The following is a 25327-nucleotide window of genomic DNA, read 5'->3' on the forward strand; positions in this document are numbered from 1 at the left end:
CAGCTCTGTATGCCACCACAATGGATTTGAAAAGAAACAAGATGTGCTTTAAGAACAGATTTTCAGCTTTAATGTGAGAGTATTTACATTCAAATCAGGTGAACAGTGGAGGAATTCCAACACATTTTATTTGTGTCCGCCACCTTTTTAAGGAACCAAAAGTAAATGGACGAACAAACATAATCATAAATCAAGTTGTCAGTTTTAATATTTCATTGAAAATCCTTTGGGTTTGGTCTCTGTGATGCTCTGCCAGGCCTCTACTGCTACTGTTTTCAATTCCTACTTTTTCTTTGGACATTTTCCCTTCAGTTTTGTCTTCAGCAAGTGAAATGGATGTTCAGTTGGATCCAGGTCAGGTGATTGATTTGGCCATTGCAGAACATTTGCCTTAAAAAAATTCTTTGGTTACTGTCACAGTATGCTTCAAGTCATTCTCCATCTGCACCATAAAGCGCCGTCCAGTGAGTTCTGCAGCCATCACATCATCAATAAATATAAGAGAACCAGTTCCACTGGCAGCCATACATGCCCTCACCATCACACTACCACCACCATGCTTCACTGAAGAGCTGGTATGCTTTGGATCTTGAGCAGTTCCTTCCCTTCTCCAGATTTTTCTCTTCCCATCATTCTGGTATAAGTTGATCTTGGTCTCATCTGTCCATAAGATGTTATTCCAGAACTGCACAGGCTCTTTTAGATTTTTTTTTTCCCTTTTAGATGGCTCTTCTAATCTGGTCTTCCTGTTTTTGAGGCTCACCAATGGTTAACACCTTGTGGTGAATGGACTGTATTCACTCTGATGAAGTCTTCTCCTAACTGTTGGCTTTTACCTCCTGGAGAGTGTTCTTGATCTGGCCAATTGTTGTGAAGGGATTTTTCTTGACAAGGGAAAGGATTTCTCTGTCATGCACCACAGTTGTTTTCTGTGGTCTTCTGGGTCTTCTGGCATTGCTGAGCTCACCAGCGCATTCTTTCTTTTTAAGAATATACCAGACAGTTGATTTGAGCCCACCTAATGTTTTTGCCATCTCTCTGATGGGTTTGTTTTGATTTTTCAGCCTAATGATGGCTTGCTTTACTGATAGTGACAGGTCTTTGGACCTCATATTGAGAGCTGACCTCACTAGATTTGCAAATACCACACTGGAACTGAACTCTAGATCTTTTATCTGCTCCTTGTAAATGAAATAATGAGGGAATAACACATACCTGGCCATGGAACAGCTGAGCAGACAATTGTCCAATTACTTTTGGTCCCTTAAATAGGTGGAGGGCACAGCTAAAATGTGTTGCGATTCCTACTGTTCCTGTTCAACTGATTTGGATATAAATACCCTGAAATTAAATCTGAATGTCTGCACTTAAAGTGCCCTCTGGAAGCTGCAGTAATTATAAATCCTGCCAATCAGAAACAAATGTCACAAACTTGGGACAAGGTCAGGGTGGATGGGTGAGTCCACAATACCTTACTACCATGACCATGTTTGTCACATAAGGAGCTATTATTACTCCGCAGAGTTGTGTGATGATCGCCGTTGGTTTGTCTGTCTGTCTGTTAGCAACATTACTCAAAAACGAACATTTGGGTGAAATTTTCAAGCAAGGTCGGAAATGACACAAGGACCAAGTGATTAGATTTTGGCAGTGATGCGGCTAAAATTCTGGATCCATGGATTTGTTAAAGATTTCTATATCATTGCGAAATAGCAATACCACGTCACTACAAGTGAACACTACGTCAGCTGCCTGCTGACGATCACATGATTGCGATCCTACTACAAACCCACCGCTGTAGACTTATTGAAACTTATATGGTGTCCGTATGTAATGTACACATGCAAAACACATGCCTTTGCTCAGCGCAAGGTCATTTTGTTTGTGGGTACATCTGTATTAAATGGCCACATTCTATGGTGCCGTGATTTCTTATCATCAATAACTAATAAACAAATGTGGCATTTAAAAAAATGCTTCATTTCTGACAATATCATATGAGGGAATGGTGTACTGGTGGAGAACTGCGCTCTCTGAGTGCTTTTCTTGTTGTATTATGTTCATGTCAGGCCCTAGTTTTAACAAAACAATTTAAATCAAATCTAAATGTTTTCATAAACATAGTCAAGGATTTTTTATGCCTAAATCAAACCTAACCTATACAATGGCAGTGAAATATCAGAAAACTGCAGTGGTGATAGCCTTCTGTTGACAGAGATGTTAGAATAGAAATGCTTACACACTGTAAAGTCAATACATTACGACTACACACAGGTGAGCAGTCAGTTTTTGTAGCCTACTGAAATGGGCACACGTTAAGTTGACCCGAGTATTCTAAGTATCAGTATGTGATGGCCAGTGACCTTAACCCTCATCAGGACACATGGCAAAACCAATTAATCTGTACACTTGGGGTCCAGCTGGACCCCAGTAGTATTTCATCTGTCACATTTCTGTATGTGTCCATGTCTTCTCAATATATATTTTCCTAAAACGTGTGTCGTCTACTCTATCACTGCATACAGACATGATATTTTCATGTCTTCAATGGAAGATTTAGAGATGTTTAAGTCACATACTTTGTGCATATCATGATTTATTTATTATACAAGTTCTGATTGACACTTATGATAAATAGATTTGGCTTGGAAAAACAGATCCAGTTAAAAATTAAAAGCTCTTATTTGAATTTAGGAATTGTAAAAATCCTGTTGCTCTTCACCTGTACATGTGATATATCCAGGTGAGCTGAATTCATAGGCGAATTGTTGCTGTGCACACGCAGGAATTTTCCCTCTGCCCTTCACTCTGTAACAAACAAACTCTACGTCTTTGTCCTACCCACCCCTCCCAAAACCCTCACACACATATTCAACACACCGCCGTTACTACGGCAACCACTCAAGTCAGTCTTGCTTGGTGGCACGTCAGACAAAAGGCCATTCTGGGAAGTGAATTCATGGCGTGGACAACCCCCTTCATGCTGAAGCTCATAAAATAGAGCTGCAGTTTCCAGTGAACCCTGGCTGACCTGAACACAACCTTGACACTCAGACACAGAATGCAGGCACACAGCAGCTCAACAACTTTGCCCAGTGTGCACCTGCAATCGTTGTTTCTCCTTAAAAAAAACTTATGTCCAATGACCTGAAACTGTAAAAAGATCTAGAAAATGAAGGAAAAAATGCCTGTATTTTGAGTATCGAGGATAATTTTTAACCTTTCAGAACAATATATAACAAAATAATTAAAGCTCTGAAATTCATTTACATGCTATTATTTTACAGTCATAAGTCCCAAAAAATAGTGACAAGAGAGAGTTGAACACACTGAATCAAAGAAAACATGCAACACTCTCACAAAGTGTAGCATCAAGAACAAAAACCCTTGTCAACGGCACAAACATCTAGACATGGAGATGACAAAACCAAAGAAAACTGAGCAAGTACAAGGTCTAAATCAGACTCTGGACTCATATCAACATGAGAACTTGAATGAAGACACTAAAACAAAAGCTCTGACAACAGAAGGGCTGTTTTTATTCATCTTGTCAAAATGCCAAAGGGCTGCCATGAGCAGAACTGGGATTTACAGCATGAATGACAAATCCAGAAAGTACACTCAGACCAGAAGAAATAAATGCCACACAAACCACGCCCCAAATTTCTGTCACAAGACTTGAAAACACATCAATGTTACCAGACAATCCTATCAAAAAAGTAGACGGCTCAGCCGCCTCATGTTCAGATACAGAATGGATCTCTACAACAACTTTTGCATCTTAATTCCGAAAAACGTCACAGAGACAAAACACTGGAGAAAATGCATGCAAATGAATAAAACACATGAAAGTACAGTGTTTCCTCTACATTCATTTAGGAGTGGTGGGCTGCCATTCCTAAATCCTAGCCGCCGCTCCTTCAAATTCCTTTTTTTAAAAAAAATTGTCGCAAATACACCACCGCCGCATGTCTCCACCTTCACAGCAGAGTCCTGCACTGTGTCGGGTTCTCGCAAGTACTAAGGTAAACTACAGATAACTATCTTGCTCAGTATCTACTCTTTGATACGTCGGGTTAATACGATGTTAATTACTCGCAAGAGCGTGGCCTTGAAAGTGACGTCACGTCAAGCAACAAGGTCAGAGAGTCAGAGGAGTGTTGTCTTGGAAAATAGGGCAGTAACTTACCGGAGAAAAGTTATTAGCTCAAGATAACTCATAATATATCCTACAAGTTAAATAGACATTTGCAAAATATTGATGGCCAGCTAACTTTACGTAACATATCGGTAGCTTAAGTTAATTTAGCCTGGTGCCAACTCAGTGTCGCTAACGTGAGTAAACTAATTGATAGCATTAAAGCTAATATCTACACAGCATGATGTAACTGCTGACTGCATTTTCAGATGAGCTTGTTCAAATAATTCTCTAAGAAGAGAAAGACACTTGATGAAGATGTAGCTAGTCAGGTGTCATTAGCCTTTTACTGACTCATAAATGATTATGGTTAAGTAAAATATTGTGTTCACACTTGTAATCAGATGTGATGTGAGTGTAAATTATCTAACGTTAATGCTTTATGTAATCATATAAGACAAGTAACATTAGACAGGGAGGAGCAGTGGAACAAAGTGAAGGAGAGCAGAGTGATGGTGCAGAAGAGAGCGATGAGAGTAGAGGAGAAAAACCTAAACGGAAGCCCAGGCTATCAGGCTGTGAATTTCCGTACAACAGACCTTCTATAAAAAAACCCAGAAAAATTCATTGTTCTAAGCCTGGGTGCAAACTTTGCCACTGATTCTACAGCCTCATCAAGAAATTGAAGAAGAAATTGATGAAGAAATTATTTTTTTTTTTTATTTTTAATTATTTAATTTTATTGTTTTATTTATTATTTATTTTTAGAGTCAGCCTTTAAAAAGCCATTTTCAACAGGCCATTCAATAAATAGGTTGTAAAAGTAAAATCTGCAGTCAAATGTCATTTGTTTACGCCGCCACGGCTCCCCAGAGAACCTACCCCTGCTGCTGAAATAAATCCTAGAGGAAACACTGAAGTAGGACTGCTCTTTAAAATTCAGTCATTTGAACCATCAATCTACAAACCTCAAAGCGGAATATCCTCTTTTCATATCTTACAAAAGAATCTAATAATAATCAATACTGAGGGGAACTGACATCTCTTTATTCACAAAAGTTATTTTTCATGACTCAGTGGACTTAATATTCCTTCCTACTGTATGACTTCAATAGTGTCTAAGCCTCAACATTTTACAGACTACTTTATGAAGCAGCTCACGAAAATTTGTATATGTAATAATCAAACTAATAATTAGCAGCTGCAGTGGGGTCAGCAGTGCTGTTATTCTACAGACATCAGTAGAAAGCCATTCACAGTGACACACAGTTGTTTTTATCTCCTCCACCTTCCCTGTTGGAGAACAAACATTTCATCATCCATCAGCACAGAAACAACACTCAGTCTGTTGGTTCACCTTTAACTCAAAGCAAACAGTCTGTGTTTGTTGCTGGAGGTTATCTGGTGTTGCCAGGTATTGAGCCGCTGTCAATTCCCTGAAGCTGTGGATTTTCAAGGTGAAATATCTTTCCCACCTGGATTCAGAATCAGAAGCAGCTTTCAGAGCCGTGTTTGTGGAGTTACACTTACAGCTTAGAGAGCTTCTAAAGATCCTACAACATAATGAAATCAAGTATCAAAAAATGTTTTGGAAACATTTTCTATTACTTCTGTGCTTTGTTCTTGCTGCTTTCTTGCGACTGAAAATGGGAAACATCCAGACAAAACCAGAAAATCCTAAAGGCCTCAATGTGTCTCATACAAGCTAGTTTGTATTACATCATATAACATAATATGTTCTGAAGTGCAACGCATGAAAAATCGTGACCTTCTGGCCACATTCCAATTTCAGTTGCTATTATTATTTCGCCAAGGAATGAGGCAGAGTTATGTGATGATCGCGCTGGTTGGTTTGTCTGTTTGTCTGTCTGTTAGTAACATTACTCAAAAACGGACCAGCAGATTTGGATGAAATTTTCAGGGAAGGCTAGAAATGACACAAGGATCAAGTGATTAGATTTTGACAGTGATGCAGCTTATAGTCCAAATCCACAGATTTGTTAAAGATTGCAAGACAGCAGCATGGCGTCACTGTAACCTGCTGGCGATCACATGATTGAGATTCTACTAAAAAATACTAGTAGTCCTACTAGTACAGAGATATCCTGGATGAAAACCTTGTTCAGGACCTCAGACTGGGCCAAAGGTTCCCCTTCCAACAAGACAATGACCCTAAGCACACACCTAAAATAATGAAGGAGTGGCTTCAGAACAACTCTGTGACTGTTCTTGAATGGCCCAGTTGAGCATCTCTGGAGAGACCTGAAAATGGCTGTCCACCAATGTTCACTGTCCAACCTGAAATAACTGGAGAGGATCTGCAAGGAGGAATGGCAGAGGATCCCCAAATCCAGGTGTGAACAAGTTGTTGCATCATTTCCAAGAAGACTCATGGCTGTATTAGCTCAGAAGGATGCTTCTACTCAATACTGATATTTATGGCTATGTGATATTTCTTTTTTTTTTTTTAATAAATCTGCAAAATATCTACAATTCTGCGTTTTTCTGTCAATATAGGGTGCTCTGTGTACATTAATGAGGAAAAAAATGAACTTGAATGATTTTTAGCAAATGGTTGCAATATAACAAAGAGTGAAAAATGTAAGGGGGTCTGAATACTTTCCGTACCCACTGTCAGTTACACACGCCTGTGCTCAGTGAAAGGTCATTTTGTTTGTGGGTATATCTATTTTAAATAGCCATATTCTATGTTGCGGTGATTTATTTATTTTAATCAATAACTAATTTTTTAAAATGCTGCATGTCTGACAATGCCACATGAGGGAATGAACAGACTTGGAGTACTGAGTTCTCTGAGTGTGTTTCTAGTTCATTATAATTCAGATGGCAAAAAGACTTTTGACTGAATCACTCTTCCCTAACTCAAACACTGTGCTTCAGAGTAAAACAACCATGCATCTGTCTAACTGTGTACCAGGGCTGTCAGCTGCATACCAACCTGACTTCTGCACAACACAACTGATGGTCCCAACCCCATTAAGAAGGCAAGAAATTCCACAAATTAACCTTGACAAGGCACACTTGTGAAGTGAAAACCATTTCAGGTGACTACCTCATGAAGCTAATCTAGAGAATGCTAAGAGTGTCCAAAGCTGTCATCAAAGGAAAGGGTGGCTATTTTGAAGAATCTATAATATAATACGTTTTGACTTATTTTATACTTTTTTTGTTTACTATATAATTCCATATATGTTCATTCATAGTTTTGATGCCTTCAGTGAGAATCTGCAACGTAAATAGTCATGAAAATAAAGAAAAATCATTAAATGAGAAGGTATGTCCAAACTTTTGACTGGTAGCGTATACATATATGTATTAAAGGAGCTGTCATTATAAATACTAATTTAAACACAAATAGCATTTGATCATTTAAAGTCTCTCTGGTCATTGATTTACCCTTAAAATTCCTCTCATCAAATCCAAAACACCAGAGTTTTCTATTAAGGCTCAGAAAGTGAAAATGGCCTCAGATGAAACCATTACTTCATTTAATGTCACCTCACAGACAACTGCACATGCAGACCGATATCTGCTGTAGGATTCCCACCACCCACTGGAACATATGGTTATCAGAACCTGACAGCACCGGGCTGAGTATGTCCCTATCAATGCAAAGGGAAAACAGGAGGAGCAAAGTCATGTTGGGAAAACAATGAGGAACTGACATCAAACCAACAAAAATATCTGGAAAGCACAGCACTATAGCAAACAGAGAAGAAACATCATTCCACATGCAGCTGAAGTATCTGAAAAACTTAGATCTACTCGAAACACAACATACCAGTGCACTTCAGACCAAGAAAAACAAAAACTGGTTTACCTAAAGGATAAAACGCGCACAGACAGGCAACATTGTATACACTTTTAATGAAGCGAGTTCACAGACTTGTACAAAGGAAAGACTGAACAACAGGAGAGCTGCTCATCATGGCTCCAAGTGACTTTCCTGACTTGTTCAAGTCAAAGATTTACTTTTTCATATCTGTGTGGAACTTTTCAGACCTGCCCATTGTCATGGCTGAGTCTAATGAGTGTATCAAATGGACCCTATTTAAATTGTCTTGGAAACGTCAACCGTGACCTTCAGCGCACTCTGGAGCAGTTTGCAGCTGAGAGTGAAGCGGCGGTCAGCACCTCCAAGTCCGAGGCCATAGTTCTCTGAAACCTCTCCAAAACCGGTGGATTGCTCCCTCCATGTTGGGGGGGGGGCTGCTTCCCCAAGCAAAGATGTGCAAGTATCTTGGGGTCTTCACGAGTGATGGGAAAATGGAGCGAGAGATGGATAATTCGGCTTGGTGTGGCGTCAGCAGTAATACAGGCATTTTACCAGACCGTTGTAGAACTAACTGAGCTGCGAGGCAAAGCTTTCAGTTTAGCAGTCTATCTACATTCCAACCCTCACCTATGGTCATGAGTTCTGGGCAGTGGCCTGGGAACACCTCGGGATCCAAAAGGAAGAACCGGAAAGCATTGCTGTGAGGAGGGACATCTAGAATGACCTGCTTCCTCTGCTGCCTCCGCAACCCGACCCCAGGTAAGCGGACGAAAATGGATGGATGGAGTCAACAACTGTAGTCAATCGTAATCACTCATCAGAAGGCCATGCCACTACGTTTTGATAGATCAAGCAGATTTTGTCACTTTCTAGCAGACCTGTACTGAATCCATGAAAAAAATTGAACAGGGGATAGGAATAATGTACCCACTGAACAGAGTTGGAAGAAGAGGGGTATTAACAGGGGTCAAACTTTTTATTTTATTTTTTTCCCCACAGGGTCTGCTAAAAGCTTAACTGGGCCATGTCATTAGTCTTTATATATTTTTCTGTTTTAGAAGGAGCTCTAGTTCTTACATAGTCACATAAGAAAGGCAGCAGGATAGTTTGAAATCACACGAGCTTCGTCTTGTCTGCTCTCTGACTGATTTATATCATGCAAAAACCAGATGGACGGCAGGTTGGCTTGCATTCAACAACCTGCCGCGTTCCCAGTACTAAAACCTGCTCCCTGTACAGAGGAGCATGGACGGCAGAATGCCTGATGGAAGGCCGAATTTAAAAAAAGAAATAAATCACCATCCATCCAGGGATGACTGCTAGCGTGCAGAGAGGCTGTGTGACTCTGGAGTTCAACAATCCTCCAGCCAGGAGGACAGAGAAAGTGAAACCATATGGGACTAAGGGCAAACAGAGATGATTCATGAGATTTTGAGTGGGCACTAAATGTAACAGCACTTCTTGAACTTTTACAAGGAACTCCGGCAGGCAGCACATAATAACCCTAAATGACTTCACAGCCTGGGTCAGTTAATAAGGACTGCTCGGGTTACAGTCATGAGGCCTGTGAGGAGATGACATGACAGCGGGAAGGACTGCAGAGCGATAGATTTCATTTAGTAGAGTGAGGTGATGGAAAATTACCTTTATATTTTTACCCCTGCAGGACTGACTGCTGCAGGAAATAAGATGATCTGAATTTGTAATAAAAAAGGAAATATAGAAAAGTGAGATGGTGGAAAATGAGACTAAGCAAGAAAAGAAAAACAGTTATTAAGCTTGTGAATCGGCATACATAAATCCGTCTGTTAGCAACATTACTTAAAAACGGACTAACGGATTTGGATGAAATTTTCAGGGAAGGTCATAAGTGACACAAGGACCTCATCAGACTTTGGCAGTGATGCGGCTTATAGTCTGCATCCACAAATTTGTTAAGGATTTCCCACTGCGAGACAGTGGCGTCATTGTAACAACAAGTGAACGCTACCAGCTGCCTGCTGACAATCACATGATTGCGATCCTACTACGAATGGACCGAGACATATCCATCGGAAATGATAAAAGAACAATTGATTAAATTGTGGGGATGTTTCCGAGTCCCATCAATTCCTGCCGCGTGCTATATATTTAGGTCACACGATGCGGTATCCGTACATAGCATAGACATACATAACACATGCCTATGCTCAGCGCAAGGTCATTTTTTAGAAAAATTTTAATCTGTCGTGGTCCGCAGCATTCGATTTGTAGTAGGATTGCAATCATGCGATCATCAGCAGGCAGCTGACGTAGTGTTCACTTGTTGTCATAGTTACAGTGATGCCATGCCGCTATCTTGCAATGACACAGAAATCTTCAACAAATCTGTGGATGCAGACTATAAGCTGCATCACTGCCAATATCTAATCACTTGGTCCTTGTGTCATTTCTGACCTTCCCTGGAAATTTAATCCAAATCTGTTAGTCCGTTTTTGAGTAAGTAGCAGTAACAGACAGACAAACCAACGCAGATCGTCACATAACTCCACTGCGTTCCTTGGCGGAGTAATAAAACAGGAAGGCGCTACACTCGCTGACCTTATGAGGTTTGCAGTACGCCTGCTTACCAGCATGAATAATGTTTACATATTTGTTCTTTACCTGTTTCAAAGACCATTTAACACCAACAGCATTACAGCTGAAAGAATGAGACTAAACTTTTTTACACACCACAAGAATACGCTGAAATTAAACGACATGGTCGTAAACATGGCATAAACTATTTGCTTAGCCTTTCACATGGTCTGCTGCTTTTTGCCAGCTTTCCTTCTTCCTTTAGCTGCTGCAGGTGTGTTGTCTTCAGCCTGTATTTTCTTTTGAAATTCCCCAATGGGAACAGGATGGTAGTTTAATTTTCTTGTGAGGAATATGTGACTGTAGACTAGTTCATGTTTGTGACTGGTCATCTGCCAACACTGCACTTTCCATATGAATGTGCTCACAGCTACAATTGGTTCAGAAAACCTCTATATATAGTTCAGAAAACTTGCAATATAAAAATAATCTAAATAGAATAAAACACAATGCTGAATAAATATTGTACAGTTTTTCATGAATGTCTTTTCAAGAAAAAAGCTGTCATTTTCAAACTAAAAATTACACTAATAACATCACTTTGTGTGCTTCAAATTATTGCCTGAAGCCTTGGTAAGGTTTTACTTCAGCAAGTTACTGGAAATGGCAAAATTTCATAAAACTTTCCAAATTTCTTCACACATTTTTTTCACTCATTTGAGATGGTTTCTGACTTTGTTCAAAAAGAGTTAATGGGCATAAAGGAAGATGGAAACACCTTCATGGAATAAGTTCTAACATAGTGAACACGACCCATCAACTGTTGTCTTATCTGTTGACTAATCTACAACGTGAAACATGTCCAATACCAGCTGACTAGAAAGAATAGTTGCAACATTATAAATTGAAAACAATCTTGATTACTTCTCTTCATTTTTAGTTTAGTTCTTTTTTCTTCTGTGGCTTCTTCTTCCGGTTTTCAGAAGTGATTGGCAAACAACAGGCTTTGTTTAGGCTTCTTATACTCTTTTATTACAATCATGTGTAACCCATCCTGTACCACCATCTTCTGACGAAATAATGCAGCCTTGTTAATTCTCTTTAAAGCAGTTAATGAAAATAGGCCCGTTTTTCCTTTTCTTTTTATGTAAATATACATATTTTTGCAACAAGAAAAAACAAAGGAAGTAAATGCCATAAAATAATATTCATTTGACAACATGTGGCTTGATGCCCTGAAACAGCTATCTAAAAATGTCTGTTTTCTGAAAATTGTCACATATTGCCAACTATATTGTCTCATATTGCAAATCATTAAGCAGTATATTATTTCTAGGAGATATTTCTGATGTTCCATCCATCCATTGTCCATTCACCGCTTAATCCCCATTAGGGTTGAGGTGGGCCTGGAGTCTTTCCCAGCTGACTTAGGGTGAAGACAGAAGACACCCTGGACAGGTTACCAGTCTATCACAGGGCTACATATAGAGACAAACAATCACACTCACATTCACACCTACGGATGATTTAGAGTTGCCAATTAACCTCAGCATGTTTTTGGACTGTGGGAGGAAGCCGGAGTACCCAGAGAAAACCCACACATGTACAGGGAGAACATGTAAACTCCATGCAGAAAGATCCCAGGAAGGCTGGGATGCGAACCTGGGATCTTCTGGAAGGCGAAAGTGCTAACCACCAAGCCACTGTGCAGCCCTATTTCTGATGTTCATACATCAAATTCATAGTGCACTAAACAAATTTTAAGTACATTACCTTTAGATGCAATGAGGTCTGTAGGTCTGGATTCTCCTTAGTTTCTTGTATACCTCCCTGGGGCTCTGAGCAAAACTCAGCAGAGGGCCCCCTTCATGACCTGAGAGTCGTGTAAACCATCTGTCATTGCCACACAGTCACACACAGTGCTCCCATTATGGTCCTCTTTCTTCTGAAACAGCCAGATCCATGTGTCGGTCAAAGTATTCGTCCTGACCACGAGCATGTTTGTATGGCTATGCTTTACTTTGCCCCTTTCTCACCCAAGTTTTATCCTTCTGGTGAGATGATTGAACTGGTAACCTAATTTCTCTGACCTATAGGCCACCACTGCATCATGTGTAACCTATCGTACAAAAGTTTGGGGTCACTTAGAAATGTCCTTAGTTTTGAAAGAAAAGCTTTTTTTTTTTTTTTTAAATGAAGACAACATTAAATGAATCAGACATACAATATTGGCATATACCTGTAAATATTCAACTTTACTGCAATGAAGACAATAATCAGGTCAAATTTCAAGAATAGTGAAAGTCAGATCCAGGATTTGACCCAGCAGCTGCCAGTAGTGATAAAAAAAAAAAAAAAAATACAACCAATGCAAGATGAAATTGCCTGGGTGATCCCAAACTTTTGAATGGTAGTATAAAGCTGCTGTAACTAGTGACTATGTGAGAGATGTAGTAGTGAGTATAAAGTACTTTGTTGCTCTGAAGTGTAGTGGAGTTGAAACGTAAAGTACAAGTCTAACAAAATTCTAATTAACTACTTACTGTTGTTACTTTCCATCACTGACTGAAAGTAAATCAGACAACATTATTGTAGAATAAGGGGCAAAAAGTGAGAAACACACAAAAGAAAAGCACAGCTCTCAAGTCTAAGACACAAATAAGGCTGCTGACGGGCAACATATAGAACCTGAGCTGACATATGAACTGCTGTGGAGTCCTCAGTCTGCTGTTTAGAGCACAAAAACAGAGCAAACATGCCCCCTACTGACCATGAACCTCCATATCAGCAGTTCTGATTTGAGCTCTGCTCACAAATCGTCTTAAGTCCAAGGGACGCTGGAAAAGCTTTAGACTTATATTCTTGTCATTGGGATATGTGACGGCTGCAGTGTATGGTTGTTACATTCTCTTTATTTATATTTGTTGGACATCTGACCTTGATGTGTAGACAATGTTTCAGTGGTATTTTTTTGCCCCATGACCACCAGAATATGGTGTGATTCTCAGTTCATGTCGTATTTGTTCTGATTGCTGTGACATGATTTACCCTGGCCACCAGCACAAAGTATCATTCTTCAGCAGCTTCAGTCTAAAAATATTCAGTATCAGTTTTCAGTGAGCTATGTCAAGTAAGACCCACACTGAACTTTACCTTTGACCCCTCAGAGACCCAACATTAGGGTTAATGTTCTGCTGCTGCTTTTTCTCTGCTCATTGCAAATCACTCTTAAAAACAACACGGTGCCAGCTATATATAAATGATGCATTGTTCTGGACAACTGGGAAAGCACAGTTTGTAAATGTAGTAAAGGATCCACAGCAAACACCATAAACAGACAATGGTGTATCATGTTAAACAAAAGCTTTTGACAAGATGAACATTTACAGAAAGCATTTGGAGACTTCACTAGAACACTTTTCCCCCCCAAACAGGGTATGTCAGGAGTCCAGAGTCCAAAGAATAGAATAGGCTATGACTGATGATGATTCATAAGAACATGAGTGAAAAGAAAAATACAAGAGTAACCTGTTAATAAATCGAGAAACAGAACTGCTGTGCAGGACAGAGTACTTTTACTGAAGCAGAAGCCGTGCCTCCACATGCTCACTTTGCCTCCTCTGCTGCCCTACAAAGGCAAACTGCTGGAACTACAAAATTGGACAAAACTAAGTTAATGCCTGACCAGCCATAAAGACATATTCAGGCCACAGAAGTGTTTCAGAGTATGAAAACACTTCACTAAAAACATGGCAACTTAAAAAAAAAAAAAAAAACCTACAGTGAGTGCACTCCTTTTAGCTACAGATAAGTGAAGTGACCACTTTTCCTGTTTCTTGAATATAAAGATTTCACATGAACAATGCATAATTGTAATCGTAATGAAGACAAGGTAACACCAGATTAAGCTGCTGCTGCAAGGAGTTAACAGTCTTAGCTGAGCAGGATAACTGTACCACCTCTTCAGCTTCCAGTTCTAGTGAAATTCATGTTGTTTTATGTGTTTAAGCTGCCCTGAAAATCTATATTAACTCATATTTAGTGAAAGATTATTCTGTGAAAATGACTTCTTTTTAAAATGAGCTAAAAAGAGCATTTTGTTGGTTCTGTTTTCACTGTGATTGAAACACAGAGTGCAGTAATTTTTTGTTACAAACCTTCAAATTTTCAACCCTTTTTTCCTAACTGTGTTTATGCTGTCACCCAGACACAGGGCTGCAGCTATGGACTATTTCCACTGTCCACTAATCTGTTGAATATTTTCTCAGTTAATCAGTTAGTTGTTTGGTTTATAAAATGTTTTAGTGTTACTCTAACAATAGACACAATGACACAAATCTCAATTAATTTAATATAAATCGGAGCAACAATAAACAGTGTGTAAGAGCAACACTAAATTTTGAGTCTGTGGTATGATGATGCACAAAAGTTGATAAAGACACAAAATCACACTGTCAGAGTTCTCTACACCATACAATGGCAGGTTTTAATAGTGGAGTAGTTCAGCCATACATGTTTGACGTAGGCTGCACAGTGGCTTGGTTGTTAACACTTTCACCTTGCAGCTAGAAGATCCAGGGTTCACATCCCAGTCGTCCTGGAATCTTTCTGCATGGAGTTTGCATGATCTACCTGTGCATGCGTGTGTTTTCTGCATGTATTCTGGCTTCCTCCCACAGTCCAAAAACATGCTCAGGTTAATTGGTGATTCTAAATTGATTGTAGGTGTGAGTGTGACTGTTTGTCTCTACATGTAGCCCTGTGATAGACTGGTGACCTGTCCAGGGTGTCTCCTGCCTTCACCCTGCTGGGTTAAACTCCAGCCCCACCGTGAGCTTAATGAGGATTAAGTAGTGTATAGATGATGGATGGATGGATGGATGGATGTTTGACCTGTGGCTGGGATGGACTCCATCCAATAATATGGAGAGCTTTACCGCACGCTTTGACAGTACTCAAGCAGTCTTTGTGACAGTCAGCAGGGGCGGCTCCTCTAGTTGCAAATCACAGTTTACCATCAGTGGAGAACACGTCAAAAACCAACAAAACCACAGCAATGTGTTGGCAATGCATTTTAAAAAAGGTGGGGACTAGCTAGTGTTAGCATTAGCACTAGTCCAGTTATGACAGGCTGCCAAACCTCTAAGCAGCAAGTAGTTCTGTAACTTTACAGACATGACTGGGGTTGAAAGACACCAGGGTTGCCAGTTCTGTGTGCTGCAGGGTTGCCAGGGACCTGGCAGTTGCAAGGGATATTCACTGAAAGAATCGATGGTGATGTTGGAGTGGGAAGAACTCATTTTTTAATTCTCTGTGATGTGGTCGTTACTGCAAGACCAGTCATTTTAGGTTCTCTAAACTGTTCATGTGTCTCTGTGCAACTTTTCCCAGCAGCTGTCTGCTCCTGGTTCTCTGGTGTTTATTATTCTGCAAAGGAATGCGGCGGAGTTATGTGATGATTGCCGCTGGTTTGTCTGTCTGTTGGTTAGCAACATTACTCAAAAATAGACTAACTTTAATTTTCAAGAAAGGTCAGAAATGACACAAGGATCAATTAATTAGATTTTGCCAGTGATGCGGCTTATAGTCTGGATCCACGATTTCTGTGTCATTGATAACGGCACTGCATCACTGTAACTATGACAACAAGTGAACACTACGTCAGCTGCCGGCTGACGATCACATGATTGCAATCCTACTACAGATCCACCGCTGCAGACTTATCGGGACTTATCCGTCGGAAATTATACAACCACTGAGCAGCCTTAGTGGAGTACTGCGCTCTCTAAGTGCTTTGCTTGTTTATCATGTATTAATCTTCAGTTGTACACAACCATTCAAAAGTTTGGGGTCACAGGCAATTTCATGTTTTCCATGAAAACTCACACTTTTATTCAAGTGCTAACATAATTGCACAAATGTTTTCTAATCATCAATTAGCCTTTCAACATGATTAGCTAACAGAATGTAGCATTAGAACACAGGAGTGATGGTTGCTGGAAATGTTCCTCTGTACCCCTATGGAGATATTCCACTAAAAATGAGCCGTTTCCAGCTAGAATAGTCATTTACCACATTAACAATGTCTAGACTGTATTTCTGATTCATTTAATGTTATCTTCATTTTTAAAAAAATGCTTTTCTTTCAAAAATAAGAACATTTCCAAGTGACCCCAAACTTTTGAACGGTAGTGTATATCAACTCTAAACTTCTCCCTTCCTCATATCTTTGCACACTTGTCAGAGAGTTCATCACCCACTCATAATCTTGTCTCACACATGTTCACTGGCAACACAGATAGTGATACAGGGAATAGCTGTGTGTGCTGGTAGGAGCAGGCGGATGTGACCATTAGAGTGGGACAGGCAGGAAAGTCTGAGGACATCTGGTGGATGGATGGAGAATAGAAATGACTGCAAGGCTTTATAGAAATGCAGGGCGTGGGGGCTAGAGGTGCCAAATGGACAAAGATAGGACTAGGGAGTAACTGCACATCAGTGAGGGATACTGTGGCACTATAGATCCCTGGTACACTTTCAAACTATTAATACTGTGACCAGGTCTGATATCCAGGTCTGAGATCAATCTTTCTGTATCCCGTCTGTGAATTAGGCTTTTTTTCATTCCATCAGTCTGTGCTTCATATAATTAAATGATGAAACAATTATTATTACAATCAGGCCAGACAACAAACCCAGCTGTTCTGAGAGTTGTCGCTACATTTCACAGCAGCTGTGAGACAAAACCCAGTAGACTGGTGAAAGACAGAAAATTCAATGTTTTTGAAAGGTAGTCTTGGTCAAGTCACATCATCCAAATATAACTCAGAGGCATCTCCTTCACATTCCCCATGGAGGCTACAAGGATATAGTTAGCTTGTGAGGTAACATTAGAGGCCCCGAAACCTTGGGGCCCCCAGCACGCTGGAGGCAGAGCTCAGAAAACCATACAAGGAGTATGAGTGCATCTGTGTGTGTGGAGGGAGGGGCGTATTCTAATCCAGCAGTGAGTTAAATCATTAAAGAAAACAAAGTAGACCCAGAGGAACTAAAAACCCATCATTCAAGACAAGCTTTGATCTTGAGCTGCACTGTCCATGAAAGGTCAGAAACCAAATACCTTAAGAATTTCCATTGAGTTCATGTCCTCAACATAGAAATCTAATGGTAAAATATCTACTATGATGCAGATCATAGTAGATATTCCACTGAAGGGATGAATAAAATGATATCAAACATGAGATACTTACACTTCCAACTGGTGTGATGCGTGGTTATAAAATAGAAACAGAAACTGTTGTATTTCCTGGACTTTATTTCTGGAGTTTGATGCGTGTTGATTCCTTTGATTCCTCACTTGAAAAGACATTTGGTGAGGTCCACCAGGAACTGTCTGTTTTATTATTAAAAGTCAGGATTACAAATCATAGCTGAATAAACGATGTAATTCTTCAATGAGAATCTGTTTTTCTATGAGGAAGCTCTGATATCCTTTTACAGGCCACCTAGATGCATCTCTGGAGGCAGTCTTGATGTACTCTTTGGAACCGAATGTGTCTCTGTCATATAGTCCAGTTTTTATATACCACCACAACTGATTTGTGGTTTTATTCTGGAAATCATTCCAACAATGTCTGCAAGCTGTGTGATTAAATTAATTAAATATACAGTTTAAATACGATCTGCCTCAAAATGTACACTACCATTCAAAAATTTGAGGTCACTTAGAAATGTCCTTACTTTTCAAAGAAAAGCAGTTTTTTTCAATGAAGATAACATTAAATCAATCAGAAATACAGTCTAGACATTGTGAATGTGGTAAATGATTATTGTAGCTGGAAACAGCTGGTTTTTAATGGAATATCTACATAGGGGTACAGAGGAACATTTCCAGCAACCATCACTTCTGTGTTCTAATGCTACATTGTGTTAGCTAATGGTGTTGAAAGTCTAATTGATGGTTAGAAAACCCTTGTGCATTTATGTTAGCACATGAATAAAAATGTGAATTTTCATGGAAAACATCAAATTGCCTGGGTGACCCCAAACTTTTGAACAGTTGTGTATGTAAAACGTTAGATTGTGTTCTGTGATATACAGCATTATTCTTTCTACTATACAAGGTATTTTATTGTCTTTTGATACTGTATGTAACAAGACACACATAGGCAGAATGGAATGCAACTTCCAAATCTCCTGATCACATTCCTACTCCTCAGGAGATGCACCCTTCAGATTTCAGTAAACTGTTCTCTATCATCACTTTCATCATCTTTAATTTTATAATAACTAATGAAAAACGTAAAAATGCATTTGTATGCGCATCTTCACTGACAGAAAAGTACATTAATCTATTTCTAAGTTGTTACAACTTTAAATAAAATATTGAGCAATCTCCCAGCAGGGTTTCTTTCTGACAGCAGGACTTAGATAATCATAATGGAAATAACACACCACAATTTAGTTAACAATTTATACTTATCAACACTTATCCTGGCTTTATTAATAGCTGTGTAAATATGAAGGATGTGGCATGGAGAAAAAAGACACAAATCCACAGTTATTATCTTCCACATCGGACTTTATTGCACTTATTCATCATTTTGTGTGAATGCTTTTCTGACTGTGTGGAGTTGAAGACTTGGTGTGTGAACCTGCAGAAACTGTCTCAATTCTTCCCCCCCCCCTTACTCTAGACTAAAACAAAGTGAAAAAATACCCTCAGATACCTTAACCCTCCTGCAGCATGAGTCCTCTGAGACATGCTAACCCTAACCCTGTGTGCAGGTCTTTGTGACGTAAAGCAATCGCCTGCTTCAACCAGCACTTATAAGACGCGTGGAGTACATGTAAACAGAAAGACAATCAGCAGCGATACATTTAGGAGGTCTCGAACATCTTCTTCCTGTCAGCCTTGTCCTCAATGTTCTTACGCCAGTCACCCACTGCTTCTGTTGGCTGGAGAGGACATGAGAAAAACACTTATTTTATGCATGTGAGAGAATGCATAAGAGCAGTGGATTAGGATGACCAGTTTTATTTCACACAGAGATCATATCCTTATAATTTCTCTGGGAATTTGGGAATTTTTCTAACATGCTGATGCTTTATAGATGAATATATCACATACACTACCATTCAAAAGTTTGGGGTCACCCAGGCAATTTCATGTTTTCCATGAAAACTCACACTTTTATTCATGTGCTAACATAATTGCACAAGAGTTTTCTAATCATCAGTGAGCCTTTCAACACCATTAACTAACACAATGTAGCATTAGAACACAGGAGTGATGGTTGCTGGAAATGTTCCTCTGTACCCCGATGCAGATATTCCATTAAAAATCAGCTGTTTTCAGCTAGAATAGTCTTTCATCACATTCACAATGTCTAGACTGTATTTCTGAATCATTGGTTGTTATCTTCATTGAAAAAAAAATGCTTTTCTTTCAAAAATAATGACATTTCTAAATGACCCTAAACTTTTGAACGGTAGTGTATGGTTGGATTTAATTAACCGACATCTCTATTTTTCATTCAATATCATTAAGTTGATTAGTGTTAATGTGAAGAAAGAGATGAAGCTATATACTCATATGTTCCTTCTGGTCAGATCACCAACTCACACATTTAACACAACACTCAACATGACACATTTTGGGAACTTTTACGCCCAGTTTGCTTGAAATGCTTAATTAGGATATGTGTGAAATGCGTTAGAGGTGATCAAGTTAAACATTAAAGCAAATCTAATTTCTCACAGACCTGAGTATCCTCTGGAAATTTAAAACCTTTCATTGTTAAAAATAAATAAATTTCTGGCATTTTATGGTCAAACACCAAATGTAAGAATTTAAGGATGCTTTAAAGCTTTCTGCCATTTGTCAAATTTTCTGAAAGAGGTGGAGGAGGGTTGTTCTGGACTTTAGGTTATCCAAAATCCTGGCTATCAGACACTACAGGATATGAGAATGAGAATCACAGTCTGAGATGGCTCAAATATTCTCCAAACACATTCACTGGTAATGACAAAAATCTAATTATGTCTAAAAGAAGCCTGTTATAATCATTAGATCATGATGAGAAGTTGCAGTGGGAACACGCATGGACTTTTACTGGAAAAGGTTTAAACTGTACAGGTGTAATGTTACTATATGGTGATAATATGAAGATCAAAAAATGTAAACTCACCTCCTCTTTCACCTCCTTCTTGACCTGCTTCAGGTTGGACCTCAGATCCATGGTGACCTTGTGTTTGGAGCCCAGCAGAGCCTGCAGCATGGAGTCAGCAGACATACGCACTTTCTTCAAGGCAGGTTTCTTCACTCCTCTCAGGTCGACAACTTTGATCTTCAGGTCTTCAATCTGTGAGGAAGACGAAGGTTTTAATTCACTGTTCTCTACTGCTGTGTGGTCGCTGTGATTCTGCCAGAGCTCAGTGGAAGCTTACCTCCTTGTCGGCCTTCTGCACTTTGGCCTCGATATCATACCTCTCTTCATCAATCTTGTCAATGGCGGCGTGAAGCTTCTTGCAGAGTTCCTGTTGATACATAAACCCAAGAATAATACAGTGAACCATACAATATGACCTAAATTCCATCTCCAGTAGTCTCAGCATTGCTCATAAGGCTGCTAAGTGCTAAAGGACACCTCAGAGTGCTGCTAACACTGTTTACCACACTCATTCCTTCACCTAACACTTTGAAGTAATTTCTGTGGGTCTTGGATTACATTTGCAAAAGTCCCAAGTCTAGGCTAGTGTTGTTTAGCTTCCTCTGTTCTACAGGCTGATTTCTTATCAACAGTTTCTTTTATTAGCATTCAGCAACTGTCCTGTTTCCATGAGGTTTCAGCACACATGTTCCTTAGATAATTTTAGTTGAATCTCAACATATAAGACACAGAGCGAATTCTTTTTCCATCCAAAAGAAATAGTAAGAAGAAATATATTGTAGAGCCACTTAGGATGGGATCTGAGGCACACAAAACTATTAAATAGGCAAAGATGCTTAAAATGATTCTTTTCAGAAACAAACAATTCTGTATCACCTTAATATGCTTTAATTTTAATACTGTAAAATTTGTTGGCTCAATCCAATTAAATTAAATTGGACCCAACCATTGGAAATAAATTCAGTTAACCCTAATAACAGCCTCTGACAACCCAGCTTAGTGTTTAAACTTTTATTTCTGTAAAACTTATGCTAAGTGTGCTAAGCTAGATTAAACACAAACAGAATTTATCTGCTTGCACTGGTATTAACATTATTTTAAATGTAATATTTCAGAGTTTTGCATTTGAATGCATAGTATTGGACCTCTAGTTGTTTTTTGAAAGATCAAGTATTGCTTTGAATAACTTTGAAAATCATTGTCACATTTGTCAAGAATAAAAAATATCAATAATCACAGTCTTAGCTTTAACCACACCCAACCCACCAGTGCTATATTATATGTGGGACTGCGTGTTTTGGTATGTATTTATTACTGAAGATTGGTGGCAGACAGTGGTGGTTCCAGAAATAAGCCCTTACTTTGGTTTTTTTAGAGGTATTTAAATAAATCTTTTTTTTTTTTTTCTTATTTTTTTCCAGAAAAAAACCTGATGCCCCTCTTACCATGAGAGCAGCCTGGTCTCCACTTGTGTCTGGAGCAGGACAGTTCTCGGCCATGTAGGCCTCCTTGGCTGCGACGCCGTCTTTTTTCTCCTGCTCAAGCCAGTTCAGAGCAATCTGGAGGATCAGACTCTACAGGAATTAAACATAGGGGAAGTCATGTGAGCAAACTCCTCTTATAAGCGAACAGCACTCACAAATTAGTTGCTTTGAGCCACGAAGTCCTAAGCAGTCTCCATAAAAATTATGTAATAAAACATGTAGACAAGGTCATCTGAAATCCAGTCTAAATGATAGACACCACTTTCAAACTGATAATAGTCCCTCAACAAACATGTCCTCCTGTTTCAGTAACATTTGCTAAAGCTGACAGTGACCAGCTGTTTCAGGAGATTGCTTATTTTGGAAAAGAAACTATATATTTGTGAAGGGTCTTTTTAAGCTGTATGTCATGCAGCCATGACAACCTTTGAATTCCTTTTACTCTGCCAGGGAATGCGGTGGACTTATATGACAATCGGCGTTGGTTTGTCTGTTTGTCTGTTAGCAACATTACTCAAAAACGAACATGAGGATGAAATTTTCAGGGAAGGTCAGAAACGACACAGGGACCAAGTGATTAGATTTTGGCAGTGATGCGGCTCCATTTGTTTGTTAAAGAGTTCTTTATCATTGCGAGATAGCAGCATGGCGTCACTGTAACTATGTAACTATGACAACAAGTGAACACTATGTCAGCTGCCTGCTGACGATCACATGATAGCGATCCTCCTACAAATCCACCACTGCGGACTTCTCTGTCGGAAATGATACAAGGAACAATTGATTAAACTGTGGGGGTGTTTCTGAGTTCCATCAATTCCTGCCGCACGCTACATATTTAGGTCATGCGATTCGGTATCCATACATAACATACACATGTATAACACATGCCTGTGCTCAGTGTAAGGTCATTTTGTTTGTGGATACATCTATATTAAATGGCCACATTCTATGTTGCCGTGATTTCTGATCATCAATAACTAATAGACAAATGTATTTCTAAATAAAAAAATGCTACCTTTCTGACAATGCCATATGAGGGAGTGAGCAGCCTTGGTGGAGTACTGCGCTCTCTGATTGCTTTTCTTGTTCAAGACTAAGCATTATATCCCAAACAGTATTAATTTAGACAGAAATCAGTATTTTGTTTGTTGTTTTGTTGTTGTTGGTGTTAGTTTTGTTTAGTTTTTACCTTCAGGTGATGCCTGCGGCTGGAAGTCATCTTTTTCCTGTTTGGGAGGAGGTTATAATCAGTACTGATCTTTACATGTCACATTCACCCTAAACAGGTTAAAATTCTTGCAACCGGCTAAATATTCATCTTGATAAAAAGATTTAACATCTTCCAATGCAGTTTTGCTTATTTAAGTTAATCTTGATATGAGGCAGATTTCTGTGCTTATTCAGCCTAGAATTAGAAAAAAAAAAATTCAAACGTGTCACCAATTTGCTTAATTTTACATCATTTTACATTCCATAATTACCACTTAGCATGAAGTACCTTACTGATTAGAACAAAGTCTACAGTAACCAGCATGTGGTTCAGACTTACTCAGACATCTTGGCAGTTTTTGCAGTTCACAACCTGCATTAAGACACAGATAAGAAAGCAATGAATATGATGTCTGGACGTCTGTGTGGATTCTCCAGGCCAGGAGAATCCTAAGAGCTTCACTGGAAGGCAACTGGACTGCTGTTTCTGTTTGGACATTTCACCTGTCATCAAGATGCTTCCTCAGTACAGAGCTGAGGAGGCCTCTTCGACAAGAAATGAAATGTCTTCAGGAAAGAAAACTCTAGTTGCCTCCCACTAAAAATCTCAGGAGCAATGAGGAGAGGAAACCCTTCAGTCTTTTTGACCCCAGCTGAACACCGTCCTTCAGATCATGCTGTCAGCGTGAGTTTGTCTGAGATCAGCATGTTCTGCTGCAGTGATGGAAATGGATGGACAGGAATATTTCTGCAGTAACGCGATCTGAAGCCACAGCTGAAGAGCAGCGACGTCGACTGAACTAAACTGGGAGAGTCAGGATCAAGTGTCATGTCTGCATGATTTTTATGACCAGATCAAGTGATGGGTTAATTTGAAAAATTCTAGAGTGGAATATCATTAAATAAAGTTCATCGCTGAAACATTTTAGTTATTTGAATGATAAAGTAGGAGGTCAGAATTAGGTAACATGATGTCTTTACATTAAATTAAGGTCACATTTTGATTTTTTTCAAGAAAAATTAAAATTAAGCTGTGCATTTTATCCTGTTGTTTGATTTGTTTGGTAAAATTTCAATACTTCATGGTGACTAGACAGGCCTCACAGTCCCAAATTTATAATAGCACTACATTTTTTTGAGAAATTAAATTATAACAACTTTGAAGCATGTGACTCTTTAAAAAAGTAACAGTTGAAGAAATGCTGCAACCACCTATTTATTACACTGAAACAAATAACTGTACGTAAAGCATAATTAAGTTCACAAACCGACTTTCCAGACTTATGAAGCCATTTGAACAATTTTAAAAAGATATTTTGGTAAGCTGAATCAGAATTTTTGTCACTCTAGATCGTGAAACTTACCGTTGTATAGATAACATTTAAAATAAAATAACCCTGAGCATGCCAGTGCACTAAAGTTTGCCTATGTTTGACAGGTTACAATCACTTTCTGGGACTGATCTGCAAACGGCTCTTAAAACACGGCACCATAAAACACAGCACAGCGCAGCTAAATGAGTCTCATAAATTTAGGTCTGTCAGAAAGAGGTCAAATGTCGCCGACAAACATGCAGAAAGCGAGTTCAGGATGTCAGGATGGGTCGAAGGTGGAGAAATGGATGACTATGATCCTGTTTTCAATGATGTCTCCCAAAAACAGAGTCTGGTTGAGATGGAGCTGTACTCAACTTCATTATTCGGATGACAAAATAAAAGATGCTGCTCTAAGAGAGGCTCAGAGAAGTTGCAGGAGAGTGAATAAAAAAAGTCAAAATAAGGAAGAGTTCTCACCTATAGAGAGGAGGAAGGACAAGACACACTTGGTGGAAGAAAAGCAGACACTGCCAAAGCCACAGACAGTGAAAAATGAAATAGGTTTATATGGTGGGTTGCGATGTCTCAGCAAAATGCCCAAATCCTCTTTATGGAAATGGATTCCCAGTCAGACCAATGGGCCTGCGAGCTCC

The 25327-nt window shown here is 39.2% G+C and overlaps 1 protein-coding gene across 1 annotated transcript; it reads right to left on the reverse strand.

Moving 5' to 3' along the window:
• Nucleotides 1-19050: 19050 nt before the first annotated feature.
• On the reverse strand, nt 19051-25242 carry tnni2a.4 (troponin I type 2a (skeletal, fast), tandem duplicate 4). The gene is made up of 7 exons (XM_023268702.3): nt 25152-25242; nt 23699-23731; nt 23339-23375; nt 22108-22236; nt 20940-21029; nt 20681-20854; nt 19051-19448 (listed from the first exon to the last, which is right to left on the reverse strand). The coding sequence occupies exons 2-7, from the start codon at nt 23704-23706 to the stop codon at nt 19371-19373; spliced, it is 516 nt and encodes a 171-aa protein (XP_023124470.1). The 5' UTR covers nt 23707-23731; nt 25152-25242; the 3' UTR covers nt 19051-19370.
• Nucleotides 25243-25327: the final 85 nt, after the last annotated feature.

Source organism: Amphiprion ocellaris, chromosome 3, assembly GCF_022539595.1.
Source record: "Amphiprion ocellaris isolate individual 3 ecotype Okinawa chromosome 3, ASM2253959v1, whole genome shotgun sequence".
In the NCBI taxonomy this organism is placed as follows: Eukaryota; Metazoa; Chordata; class Actinopteri; family Pomacentridae; genus Amphiprion; species Amphiprion ocellaris.

Excerpts from the sequence above, each read along its gene's own strand:
- tnni2a.4 (XM_023268702.3), bottom strand. Across the intron at positions 20,855-20,939 it reads TGCAGAAGGCCGACAAGGAG|ATTGAAGACCTGAAGATCAA; the intron begins GTAAGCTTCCAC and ends TCTTCCTCACAG. Across the intron at positions 19,449-20,680 it reads AGAAGGAGGTGAAAGAGGAG|CCAACAGAAGCAGTGGGTGA; the intron begins GTGAGTTTACAT and ends TGTCCTCTCCAG.